This window comes from Gopherus flavomarginatus, chromosome 3 (assembly GCF_025201925.1).
Source record: "Gopherus flavomarginatus isolate rGopFla2 chromosome 3, rGopFla2.mat.asm, whole genome shotgun sequence".
NCBI lineage: Eukaryota > Metazoa > Chordata > Testudines > Testudinidae > Gopherus > Gopherus flavomarginatus.
The window spans coordinates 195,841,542-195,856,000 of NC_066619.1; the positions used below are offsets into that span (position 1 = coordinate 195,841,542).

At 48.2% G+C, this 14,459-nt stretch overlaps 1 protein-coding gene across 1 annotated transcript in view; it reads right to left on the reverse strand.

Annotated features, from left to right (window-relative positions):
* The window catches only part of INPP4B (inositol polyphosphate-4-phosphatase type II B), a 508,181-nt gene that overhangs the window by 162,771 nt on the left and 330,951 nt on the right, over positions 1-14,459 (reverse strand). The window contains exon 14 of the mRNA XM_050946302.1: positions 12,816-12,946. Within this exon, the coding sequence (XP_050802259.1) occupies positions 12,816-12,946 (131 nt within the window). The remainder of the gene's footprint in view (positions 1-12,815; positions 12,947-14,459) is intronic.

The following is a 14,459-nucleotide window of genomic DNA, read 5'->3' on the forward strand; positions in this document are numbered from 1 at the left end:
AACCTAGGCAGGAAGCCCTACGCAGAGAAGCCCTAAACCTAGCTCCAAGGGCCCTACCCATAGGAAACCTAATGCTAGCTCGAAGCGCCCTACCCATAGGAATCCTAACCCTAGCTCCAAGCGCCCTACCCATAGGAACTCTAACCTTAGGGAGGGAAGCCTTACCCATAGGAACCCTCACCCCAACTCCAAGTGCCCTATCTATAGGAGCCCTAACCATTGCTCCAAGGGCCCTAACCTTAGGAGCACTAACCCTAGGACGGGAAGCCCTGCAGCTAGGAACCCTAAACCTAGCTCCAAGTGTTCTACCCTTAGGAACCCTAACCCTAGCTCCAAGTGCCCTACCCATAGGAACCTTAACCCTAGCTCCAAGTGACCTACCCATAGGAACTCTAACCCTAGGGGAGGGCGACCTACCCATAGGAACCCTAACCGTAGCTCCAAGAGCCCTACTCAAAGGAAAACTAATGCTATTTCCAAGTGCCCTACCCTTAGGAACCCTATCCCTAGGGTGAGAAGCCCTACCCAAAGGAATCCTAACTCTAGCTTCAATTGCCCTACCCATAGGAACCCTCACCCTACCTCCAAGTGCCCTACTCTTAGGAATCCTAACGCTAGGTCGGGAAGCCTTACCCATAGGAATTCTTACCGTAGCTCCAAGTGCCCTAGGCATAGAAACCCTAACTCTAGCTCCAAGAGCGCTATCCTTAGGAACTCTAACTTTAGGGTGGGATACCCTACAAATAGGAACCCTAACCCTAGGGAGGGAAGCACTGCCCATAGGAACCCTAACCCTAGCTCCAAGTGCCCTACCCATAGGAACCCTAACCCTAAGGCGGGGTGCCCTACCCATAGGAACCCTAACCCTAGCTCCATGTGCCCTACCCTAAGGAACGGTAATCCTAGGGTGGGAAGCCTTATCCATAGGAAACCTAACCCTAACCCTAGATCCAAGTATTGTAGCCATACGAACCATAACTCTAGGGTGGGAAGCTCTACCCATAGGAACCCTAACCTTGGCTCCAAGTGCACTACCCATAGGAACCCTAAGCCTAGGGCGGGAAGCCCTATCAATGGGAACCTTAACCATAGCTCCAAGTGCCCTACCAATAGGAACCTTAACCCCAGCTCCAAGTGCACTACCCATAAGAATCCAAACCCTAGCTTCAAGTGCGCTACCCTTAGGCAGGGAACTAGAAGGGAAGGTAGCTGCTGGGGCTTTTGTTAAATTTAAAAGCTCTTTTCAAACATGTCCTTTGCAGGAGAACCAGCGCTACCCTTAGGCGGGAAGGCCTACCCATAGGAACCCTAACTGTAGCTCTAAGTGTCCCACTATTAGGAACCCTAACCCTAGGGCTGGGTGTCCGACCCATACGAACCCTAACCCTAGCTGGAAGTGCCGCACACTTAGGAACCCTATCCCTAGAGAGGGAATCCCTAAACATAGGAACCTGAACCCTAGATCCAAGTGCCCTACCCTAAGGAACCATAAGCCTAGGGTGGGAATCCCTACCTATAAAAACCCTAACCCTAGCTCCAAGTGCCGTAGTCATAGGAACGCTAACCCTAGGGCAGGAAGCCCTACCCATAGGAACCCTAACTGTAGCTCCAAGTGCCCTAACCTTAGGAACCTTAACCCTAGGGCGGGAAGCCCTACCCATGGCAACCCTAACCCTAGGGCAGGGGGCCCTGCCCATAGGAACCCTAACCCAACCTTTAAGTGTCCTGCTCTTAAGAACCCTAAACCTAGGGCTGGGTACCCTACCTATAGGAAACCTATCCCTAGCTCCAAGTGCCCTACTATTAGAAACCTTAACACTGGGGTAGGAAGCCCTACTCATAGGAACCCTTACCCTATCTCCAAGTGCCCTACTCTTAGGAATCCTAACCCTATGGTGGGGAACCCTACCCATAGGAATTCAAACCCTATCTTCAAATGCCCTACCCGAAGGAACTCTAAAACTAAAGGAGAAAGAACTACCAATAGAAACCCTTACCTATCTCCAAGTGCCCTACTATTAGACACCCTAACCCAAACTCCAAGTGCCCTACCATTAGGAACCCTAACTCTAGGGTGGGGCGCCCTACCCACAGGAACCTTAACACTACCTCTAAGTGTCCTGCTCTAAGAAACCCTAACCCTGGGGAGGGGTGCCCTGCCCATAGGAACCCTAACCTTAGCTCCAAGTGCCGTACTCATACGAACCCTATCCCTAGGACGGAGTGTCCTACCCATAGGAACCTAACCCTATCTCTAAGTGCCGTACCCATAGGAACTCTAACCCTAGGGCGAGGCGCCCTACCCATAGGAACCTAACCCTATCTCTAAGTGCCGTACCCATAGGAACCCTAACCCTAGGGCAGGGTGCCCTACCCATAGGAACCCTTACCGTACCAACAAGTGCCCTATCCTTAGAACCCTAACCCTAGGGCGGGGCGCCCTCCCCATAGGAACCCTAAGCCTAGCTCCAAGTGCCCTACCGATAGGAACCCTAAGCCTAACTTCAAGAGCCCTACCCATAGGAACCCTACCCGTAGCTCCAAGTGCCCTACCCATAGGAACCCTAACCGTAGCTCTAAGTGTCCTGCTCTTGGGAACCTTAGCCCTAGGAAGGGGTGCCCTACCCAGAGAAACCATAACCCTAGCTCCAAGTGCCCTACTCTTAGGAAACCTAACTCTAGGCCGGGAAGCCCAACCCATAGGAACCCTATCCTTAGAGCGGGAAGACCTATCCATAGGAACCCTAACCGTAGCTCTAAGTGCCCTACCCATAGGAACCCTAACCCTAGGGTGGGGTGCCCTACACATAGGAACCCTAATTCTAGCTCTAACTGCCCTACCCATAGGAAACCTAACCCAAACTCCAAGTACCCTACCTATACGAACCTTAACTCTAGGGTCGGGTGCCCTAACCATAGGAACCCTAACCCTAGCTCCAAGTGCCCTACGCATAGGAACCCTAACCCAAGGGCGGGGTGCCCTACTGACAGGAACCCTAACTGTAGCTCCAAATGCCGTACCCTTAGTAATCCTGACCCTAGCTCCAAGTACCCTACCTATAGGAACCCTAACACTAAGGTAGGGTGCCCTACCCATAGGAACCGGAACCCTAGCTCCAAGTGCTCTACCCACAGGAACCCTAACCATAGGGTGGGGTGCCTACCCATGAGAACCGTAACCCGAGCTCAAAGTGTCCTACCCATAGGAACCCTAACCAATAGGTAACCTAACCCTAGCTTCAAGTGCTCTACCCTTAGGAACCTTAATCCTAAGCTGGGAAGACCTACCCTAACCTTAGCTTTAAGTGTCCTGCTCTTGGGAACCCTAACCCTAGGAAGGGGGCCCTACCCATACGAACCCTAACCCTAGGGTGGAGTGCCCTACCCATAGGAACCCTAACCCTAGGGCGGGGCACCCTACCCATAGGAACCCTAGGTCTAGCTCCAAGTGCCATACTCTTAGTAATCCTGACCCTAGCTCCATGTGCCCTACTCATAGGAATCCTAACCATAGCTCCAAGTGCCATATCCATACGAAATCTAACCCTAGGGTGGGGTGCCCTAACCATAGGAACCCTAACCCTAGTTACAAGTGCCCTACCCTTAGGAACCCTAACACTAGGGTGCGGCACCCTACCTACAAGAACACTAATCCTAGCTCCAAGTGCCTTAGCCATAGGAACCCTAACCCTAGGGTGGGGTACCTTACGCATAGGAATTCTAATCCTAGATCCAAGCACCCTACTCATAGGAACCCTAAACCTAGCTCACAGTGGCATACCCTTAGTGACCCTAACCGTAGGGCGGGAAACCCTACTTATAGGAGCCCTAACCCTAGCTCCAAGTGCCCTACCCATAGGAATTCTAACCCTAGGGTTGGGCAACCTCCACATAAGAACCCTAACCCTGGCTCCAAGTGCCCTACCCTTAGGAAGCCAAACCCTAGGGCGGGTCGCCCTACCCACAGGAACCCTAACCCTAGGGCGGGTCGCCCTACCCACAGGAACCCTAAACCTAGGGTGGGTCGCCCTACCCACAGGAACCCTGACCCAAGCTACAAGCACGCTACTCACAAGAACCCTAACCCTAGCTTCAAGTGCCCTACCCTTAGGAACCCTGACCATAGGGCAGGAAGCCCTATCTATAGGAACCATAACCCAACCTCCAAGTGACCGACCCATAGGAACCCTAACTCTAGGGAGGGAAGCCCTACCCATAGGAACTCAAACCCTAGTTCCACGTGTCCCACCCAAAGGAACTCTAAAGCTTGTACAGGAAGCCTTAGCCATAGGAACCTTCACGCTAGCTCCAAGTTCTCTACTTATAGTAACCCTAAACCTAGCTCAAAGTGCACTAACCTTAGGAACCCTAACCCTAAGGCAAGAAGGCCCACCCATGGCAACCCTAATCCTAGGGCAGAGGGCCCTATCCATAGGAACCCTAACCCAAGCCTTAAGTGTCCTGCTCTTACGAACTCTAACCCTAGGGCTGGGTGCCCTACCGATAGGAAACCTAGCACTACCTCCAAGTGCCTTACCCTTAGGAACCCTAACCATAGGGTGGGGCGCCCTACTCATGGGAACCCTAACCCTAGCTCCAACTGCCCTAGCTCTAGGAACCCTAACCATAGCTACAAGTCCCTACTCATAGGAATCATAATCATAGGTCGAGGCACCCTACCCTTAGTAATCCTAACCCTAGGGTGGGAAACCCTACCCATAGGAATGCTAACCCTAGGGCGGAAAGCCCTATCCATAGGGACCGTAACCCTAGCTCCAAGTGCCCTACCCATAGGAACCCTAACCCTAGCTTCAAACGCACTAACCATAGAAACCGTAACCATAGTGCAGGAAGCCTTACCCACAGTAACCATAACCCTAGCTCCAAGTGCCCTACTCTTTGTAACCCTAACCCTAGGGCGGAAAGCCTTACCCATAGGAACTCTAACCCTAGCTCCAAGTGCTCTAACTATAGGAACCCTAACTCTAGCTCAAAGTGCTCAAACCTTAGAAACCCTAACCCTAGGACAGGAAGATCTACTCATAGGAACCCTAAACCTAGGGCGGGGCACCCTACCCATAGGAACCCTAACCCTAGCGACAAGCACCTTACCCACAGGAACCCTAACCCTAGCTCCAGGTGCCCTACTCTTAGGAAACCTAACCCTTGGGAGGGAAGCCCTATCAACAGGAATCCTAACCCTATCTCCAAGTGCCCAACCCATAGGAACCTTAACCCCAGGAAGTGGCGCAGTACCCATAGAAATCCTAACCCTAGCTCGAAGTTCACTACCCATAGGAAGCTAAACCCTAGGGTGGGAATCCCTACCCACAGGAACCCTAACCCTAGCTCCAAGTGCCCTAAAGCTGACTCCAAGTGCCCTACCTTTAGGAACCCTAACCCTAGGATGGGAAGCCCTACCCAGAGGAACCCTAAACCTATCTCCAAGTGTCCTACCCTTAGGAACCTAACCCTAGGGCAAGTCGTCCTACCCATAGGAATCCTTACCATAGCTGCAAGTGCCCAACCTTTAGGAACCCTAAACCTAGGGAAAGAAGTCCCTAAACCTATCTCCAAGTGCCCTACCCTTAGGAACCCTAACCACAGGAAGTGGTGCAGTACCCATAGAACCCCTAAACCTAGAGCGGGAAGCCCTACCTATAGGAATCCTAACCCTAGCTCCAAGTGCCCTACTCTTAGGAACCTAACCCTAGGGCAGGAAGCCCTACCCATAGGAACTCTAACCCTAGCTCCAAATGCCCAACCCATAGGAACCCTAATCTTAGCACCAAGTGCCCTACCCATAAGAACCATAATCCTAGGGCGGGAATCCCTATCTATAGAAACCCTAACTCTAGTCCAAGTGCCCTACCCTTAGGAATCCTAATCCTATGGTAGGGCATCCTACCCATAGGAACCCTAACCCAAGTCAAGAAGCCCTACGCATAGAAAGCCTAACCCTAGCTCCAAGCGCCATATCCATAGGAACCCCAACCCTAGGACGGGAAGCCCTACCCATATGAACCCTAACCCAAGGGCGGGAAGCCGTACCTATAGGAACCCTAACCCTAGCTCCAAGTGCCCTACCCATAAGAACTCTAACCCGACCTCCAGGAGTCATACCTATAGGAACCCTGACCCTAGGACGGGAAGCCCTACCCATAGGAACCCTAAACCTAACTCCAAGTGCCCTACCCATAGGAACCCTAAGCCTAGCTCCAAGAGCCCTACCCATAGGAATCCTAAGTCTAGGGCAAGAAGCCCTACCCATAGGAATCCTAAGTCTAGGGCAAGAAGCCCTACCCATAGGAATCCTAAGTCTAGGGCAAGAAGCCCTACCCATAGGAATCCTTACCGTAGCTACAAGAGCCCTACCTCTAGGAATCCTAACCATAGTTCGAAGTGACCTACCCTTAGGAACCCTAACCTTAGGGCGGGAAACCCTACACATCGGAACCCAAATCTCTAGCTCTAAGTGTCCTGCTTCCCACCAAATGGTTAGGGTTCCCAAGGTTAGGGCACTTGGAGCTAGGATTAGGGTTCCTGTGTGTAGCGCATTTGGAGCTAGGGTTAGGGTTCCTATTGGTAGGGTGCATGGACCTAGGGTTAGGGTTCCTGTGCGTAGGGCTTCCCACCCTAGAGTTAGGGTTCCTATAAGTAGGGGACTTGGAGATATGGCTAGGGTTTCTATGTATAAGGCTTCCCGCATATGGTTAGGGTTCCTTTGGAAAGGGCACTTGGAGCTAGGGTTAGGGTTCCTATGGGTAGGGCTTCCCACTCTATGGTTAGGGTGCCTTTGGGTAGGGCACTTGGTGCTAGGGTTAGGGTTCCTATGGGTAGGGCTTCCCACCCTATGGTTAGGGGTCCTTTGGGTAGGGCGCTTGGAGCTAAGGTTCGGGTTCCTATGGGTAGGGCTTCCCGCCCTAGGGTTAGGGTTCCAAGGAACCCTAACCCTATGTCAAAGTGCCCTACCTTTAGGAAGCCTAACCCTAGGGCCGCAAGCTCTACCCATAGGAATCCTAACCATAGGGTGGGAAGCCCTACCCATAGGAACCCTAACCCTAGCTCCAAGCTTCCTACCCAAAGGAACCCTAAACTTAGCTCCAAGTGCCCTAACCTTAGGAACTCTAACCTTAGCTCCAAGTGCCCTACCCATAGTAACCATAACCCTAGGGCAGGAATCTCTACCTATAGAAACCCTAACCCTAGCTCCAAGTGCCCTACCCTTAGGAATCCTAACCCTATGGCAGGGCGTCCTACCCATTGGAACTCAAACGCTAACTCCAAGTGCCCTACGCATAGGAACCCTAACCCTAGTCAGGAAGCCCTACGCATAGAAACCCTAACCCTAGCTCCAAGCACCCTACTCTTAGTAAGCTTAACCCTAGGGCGGGAAGTCCTACCCATAGGAACTCTAACCGGAGCTCGAAGTGCCCTACCCATAGGAACCCTAAGCCTAGCCACAAGCGCTCTACTCATAGGAACCCTAACCCTAGGGCAGGAAGCCCTACTCATAGGAACCCTAAACCTAGCTCAAAATGCCCTACCCATAGGAACCCTAGCCCTAGGGCAGGGAACCCTAACCCTACAGCGCGAAGCTGTACCCATAGGAACCCTAAGCCCAGATCCAAGTGCCCGACCCTTAGGAACCCTAACCTTAGGACGGGAAGCCTTATCCATAGGAACCCTAGCTCCAAGTGCCCTACCCACACAAACCCTAACCCTAGGGCGGGGCGCCCTCCACATAGGAACCCTAACCCTAGCTCTATGTGCCCTACCCATAGGAACCCTAATCCTAGCTCCAAGTGCCCTACCCATAGGAACCCTAATCCTAGCTCTACGTGCCCTAGCCTTAGGAACCCTAACCATAGGGCAGGAAGCCCTACCCATAGGAATCCTAACCCTAGGGCGGGGTGCCTTACCCATAGGAACCCTAACCCTAGGGCTGGGTGCCCTACCCTTAGGAGCCCTAACCCTAGGGCAGGGTACCCTACCCTTAGGAGCCCTAACCCTAGGGCAGGAAGCCCTACCCATAGGATCCCTAATCCTAGCTCCAAGTACCCTACCCTTAGGTATCCTAACCCTAGGGTGGCAAGCCCTACCCATAGGAACCCTAACCCTAGCTCCAAGTGCCCTACCTGTAGAAAGCCTAACCATAGGGCAGTAATCCCTACCAATATGAACTCTTACCCTAGCTCCAAGCGCCCTACCTCTAGGAACCCTAACCATAGCTCCAAGTGCCTTATCCTTAGGAACCATAACCCCAGGGCGAGAAGCCCTACCCATATGAACCCACACCCTTGCTCCAAGTGCCCTACCCATAGGAACTCTAACCCTAGCTCCAAGTGCCCTACCCATAGGAACCCTAACTCTAGCTCCAAATGCCCTACCCATAGGAACCCTAACCCTAGTTCCAAGTGACCTACCCTCAGAAAATCTAACCCTACGGCAGGAAGCCCTACCCATTGGAACCTGTACCCAACTCCAAGAGCCCTAACCATAGGCAGTGGTGAGCTGGAGCCAGTTCCCACTGGTTTGCAGGATCCAGTTGTTAAATTTAGAAGCCCTTTTAGAACCGGTCGTCCTGTGGGGGACAACTTGTTCGAAAAGGGCTTTTAAATTTAACAAAACTCCAGCAGCTCCCTGCCCTTCCCCGTCCCCAGTTCACCTCACTCCGCCTCTGCCTCTTCCCCTGAACGCTCCCGAGGCTTCTCCTGCCCCTCCCCAGTTTCCCGCGAGTCAGCTATTTGCGTGGGAAGCCTGAGAGAACTGAGAACGAAGCAGTGACTTCCTGTAGGTGAGCTGGCGCAGTGGGGCAGGGGTGCGAGGAGGGTCCAGGGGCCGCATGGCTCTGGCCTGGCCCCCAACCCCATCCCCGGGCGGCGTGGCTCCAGTCTGGCCCCGGTCAGCTGGGTGTCCCAACTCCGGTCCCAACCCCGGCCGAGTGGCCCAGCCCAGCCCCAGCTCCCGTCTCCAGGCAGCACACTAAGGGGGCAGGGAGCATGGAGGGGGTTGGATAGAGGGCAGGGGAGTTGGGGGGGTGGATTAGTTTTGGGGCAGTCAGAGGGCAGGGAACAGGGGGATTGAATGGGGGAAAGGGTCCCAGGGAGGCAGTCAGGAATGAGCAGGGGTTGGATGGGGTGGCAGGGGACAGTCAGCGGACAGGGAAGGGCGGGTGGATGGGGCAGGGGTCCGGGAGGAGCGCTGTCAAGGAACGTGGGGGGTTGTATGGGGCAGGAGTCCTGGGGGGGGTATGACCCCCTCATGGGGTGAGGAGGAGGGAAACGGTTGTTAATATTTTGGGAGCTCATCACTGCCCCTAATCTCCTTCTTGTTCACATACCCAAGCCTCTTGAGTGAAGTGGTGCTTCCAAAGGGGCTAGCTAACACGCCTAAACGTCTGGGTTAAAGCCCTGGTTGTTTTTTCATGCAGATTGGTAACCCAACCACTATGAAGTGAGGATGCAGGCTAAATCCCTTGAATGCATGATAGTCCTCTATTGTAGCCTTCCCACAATTCCCCATTGGTGCCAAGAAGGACAGAAAAGTTCCTTTATGATTCTGTCCCAGTGAATTATAGAGTGGTTCACCTTACTGCAGCACATACTAACCATCGGAGGTGCTCCCCAGAAGTCCTAGTGACACACACTGGGGAGTGCAGCAAGAGTGAGGACACAGTAACTCAGGTATGGCTGCTCAAACTCAAGCTAGGCTAACCTGCAAATCACCCAGGCTAACTCTGAAGTGGACACACATACTTAGAGGCACAACACTGAATCTCAGCCAAGGCTTCATGGGTAAGCATTCCCTGACTTTTGGAGCCTTAAGTGGGCAATGCATACATCTAAACATACATTTTTGGAGCTTGATCCTGCACTGCTCTCAGAGAGTATAATACAGATTTGGGGTCTCAGTATGGAATATTATATATTTATAACTTATGCAGTGCGCAAAAGTGTGCAAGGATTTTCAGAGCACAGCAAATACACAGGTATGATCCCTAACCTGACAAGCTTAGAATATGACTCAATAAGTGAAAATAAAGAAATAAGGAAGATGAGGTGAAGAAATGCAGTGGTCACAGCAAAACATTATACAGTTACTTGACTATGGTGTCTGCACACATCTCAATGTTCCACTAAAGTAAGTTTTTAAAACAGTAAATTAAGTGACTTTTTGAAGGTACATTAAAGAAGTAAATTTTTATGTATGTCAATCAAATATCTTTGAGTGGTAGATTAGCACTAAAACATCTTGAAGAAGTAGTGAGTTTTAAGGAGAGATTTGAGTGTTAACCTTCCACTTATTATCTGTTCATACTTTATTTACCATCTTCATTTTATTAGTTTTCTTTTTGTATCTTTGTTGCATATGCTTCTTTTGTTCTTATAAATAACCTTAGACTCTATTATCTGTTTCTGTAATCTCAGAACACAGTTAAGACGGATAAATAAGCATCATCAACGTGCTCAAAGACAGTTGGCAGGTTACCAATTTTTCAAGATTTATGTTTAATATGTATGTTCTTTTTTATCTTGAAAGGTTATTTGAATGTTTTCTTGGAAGTGCTTTTTTATTGACTTCATAAAATTCTGTGTTTGTTGCTTTGTGTGATGATATATAGGACACCTTCAAAATGTAATTAACAAAATATTTCAAAAACTGTGTCTCAGCTCGAACAAAGGAACATAGGAATTGCCATAATGAATCAGACCAGTGGTTCATTTATTGCAGTATCCTGTCTACAATAATGGCCAGTACCAAATACTTCAGAGGATGGCAGATGAATCCTTTATCTAATGCAACCTCTTAACCACATCCTTGCAAACAAGTGACTCTCTGACGTTTATACAGCATCTAGTCTAATGGAAAGCTATTCTGAACAGATGTTCTTTGGGGGTGGGAGTGTAAGAGAGAGATCGTGCATGTGTGTAAATGAAATCCACCCTTAGGTGTTATAGTATGCTCAGTATTGAACAGGAAGAAGGAAGAATGATAAAAGTGAATTTTTTTCTCCAAAATGTTAATGGATGAAAAGACTTGTCTCTGAAATATTTTACACAAGGTAGTAATTATGTCATAATTACTTGTGTCCAGTTCAGCATACAGATGGAGATTACTCTGCTGTGCATTGTTTGAGGTAAACATTCACTTTAAAACTGTGGTTACTCCATTTTTCTCAGCATACACAAGAGGCAGTTTCATTAGCTAAAACAGAAGATACTAGAGATGGAACTGGGCAAATACTTTTTAAACGTCTCTAATCTTTTATTGGAATTTTTAAATGAATTTTCTACAACTGTTCATGCTCCTTTTATATTTACTTTCCACAAATATTCTGGGCACGCTCCCTGTACCTCACAGAGATCCATTGATTTCAATGGAGGTCTGGAGTCAGCCTATGCATAGCAAGTTGTAGAATTGGACCCTTAGCAAGCACATTTACTGCTGGGATTGTTTGCTGAAATAGCAAGCTTTATGTGACTCATGCAGCATAGTCCTGGAAAGCAAATTTCAAAGTTATAGTTCTGTCTATTGGCACCTGAAACCTGCTTTAAAGCATTCTACTCAGAGAGAAAGCAAAAATAACTCTGTCCATTCAGAACACATTGAAATTTTAAATATTGAATATTCATAACAAACTACCTAGAAACAACCTATGTGCCCAAACTTAATTTACAGAGATTATCAGAAGCATTAAACAAGTATAATAAACAAACAGTAAGGATATTCAGCAAATAATACTGAATGTCAGGTAAATTAGAGAAAATTAGAATCTGTATGTGGACAAATTGTGAATCACCAACAAATGTGTAATTGAAAGAGTTAATTATTATGCATTAATTGCTCAGCTCTCATTTGGTGTGAGTATCGCTGGTAGAGAAACTGGCCAATTTCCCATGCATATGGTGCACAGCAAATTTGTCACAGATGTTGTATTGAGTTTGGCACACGGACAAACCCCCCTATTTATGCATTACAGTCTATGGGTAGAGTGCTGTGTAGTATGTTTACAGAGCCAGCGCCAAGCCAGCTATCCTTTGCACTTCACATCAGCACATAATGCCTCCTGTATGGCAAAAGTAGAGTTGCAAATAGCTGCACTTTTGGACCCCTGGTGGTAACGCACAGCAACTGTTTGATGATAGGTTGCCCAGAGTTCAATGCTTTCCTGGATGTGGGCAATGCCTCTAACACATCAGGGAGGGGAAATATGGGATCTGCTGCTGGCTGATATGCCTTTAAAAGCAACTCTCTCAACAGATGTCCTTGAAAAGGTGGCTGCATTTTGTTGTTACTCTTTAATATCTTTAGTGACTGGTTGGCTGCAATGAACAAGCTGTGTGGACTACCTGTAGGATACTGTATGTGGAGTAATGATATGGATGTCAGATACACCTACTGTCCCATGTGGTTTACTCACTTGTATGATTATGAACCGTGTAAATCCTGAAAATGAACTGAGGTGTATGAAAGGTAGTGCAGACTTCACTTTTTGCCAGGAAATGTGCTCAGAAGTAGGGTGCTTATTAGTATCTCATAAATGTTGGGAGAACAAGCTACTAATTTTTTTTGAAGTTTTTTTCTGTGGGAATTGTATGCACAAATTTTAGTAACACATGACAGGATTTGGGCATGTAACTGAACCCCTTTGCAATATGCAACTCATACGCACAATATACAATCTCTCCTCTTCCCCCAACAACTACTCCCATTGTGAATTGTGTTTAACTCTCTTTGAATACAGTAGAATGAAACGTCCATTGTACAAGATACTCATTACCTCTGCCGGAGGATAGAGATTATTTCCATACCTGTATGTTTCCCAAGATCTGCAAGAGTATCCTGGTACATGTTCAGCATCTGTTCACAGTGTGCAACAACATTTTTACGCATATTGTCCCAATGTGGAGCAAGTTCTCCCAGCTCTTTTAGGTCCTGATTCCTGCATCAAAAGGAAAAAAAGATGGCGTTAGCCCAAATACAGAATGTTAAGTAGGGCTGTGAAGCGATTAAAAAAATTAATGACGATTAATCGCACTGTTAATAATAAAATCCCATTTATTTAAATATTTTTGGATGTTTTTCACATTTTCAAATATATTGTTTTCAATTACAACACAGAATACAAAGTGCACAGTGCTTACTTTATATTTATTTTTTATTACAAGTATTTGCACTGTAAAAAAACAAAAGAAATAGTATTTTTCAATTCATCTAATATAAGTACTATAGTGCAACCTCTTTATCATGAAAGCTGAACTTACAAATGTAGAATTATGTACAAAAAACTACATTAAAAAATAAAATAAAAGTAAAATTTTAGATCCCGCAAGTCCACTCAGTCCTTCTTGTTCAGACAAACAACTTTGTTTACATTTGCAGGGGATAATGCTGCCTGCTTCTTGTTTACAAATGTCACCTGAAAGTGAGAACAGGCATTCACATGGCACTGTTGTAGCAGCATCGCAAGATATTTATGTATCAGAAGTGCTGAAGATTCATATGTCCCTTCATGCTTCAACCACCATTCCAGGAGACGTGCAACGACCAATATCAGCTGCTTCAGGAAGAAGCCTGGCAGTAGGCTGTTAGGAGGACACTCTCTGGTGTCCTCTTAATCCTTAGTAATAAGAGACTGGCTCATGTCCTGAAGCTTAAGGGTTTATATCCCTTCCGAAGTGCTTTGACTCAGATTCTAGGGTCAGAAGGGACCAATGTGATCATCTAGTCTGACCCCCTGCACAAAGCAGGACACAGAACCCTACCCATCCACTTCTATAACAAACCCCTAACCTATGTCCGAGTTATTGAAGTCTTCAAATTGTGGTTTGAAGACCTCAAGCTGCAGAGAATCCACCAGCAAGTGACCCATGCCCCACACTGCAGAGGAAGGCGAAAAACCTCCAGGGCCTCTGCCAATCTGCCCAGGAGGAAAATTCCTTCCCGACCCCAAATATGGCGATCAGCTAAACCCTGAGCATGTGGGGAAGACTCACCAGGCAGCACTCAGAAAAGAATTCTCTGCAGTAACTCAGATCCCATCCCATCCAACATCCCATCACCGACCACTGGGCATACTTATCTGCTGATAATCAAAGATCAATTGCCAAAATTAGGCTATCCCATCATACCATCCCTTCCATAAACTTATCATGCTTAGTCTTAAAGCCAGATATGTCTTTTGCCCCCACTACTCCCCTTGGAAGGCTGTTCCAGAACTTCACTCCTCTAATGGTTAGAAACCTTCGTCTAATTTCAAGTCCAAACTTCCTAGTGTCCAGTTTATACCCATTTGTTCTTGTATCTACATTGGTACTAAGCTTAAATAATTCCTCTCCCTCCCTAATATTAATCCCTCTAATATATTTATAAAGAGCAAGCATATCCCGCCTCAGCCTTCTTTTGGCTAGACTAAACAAGCCAAGCTCTTTGAGTCTCCTTTCATAAGGCAGGTT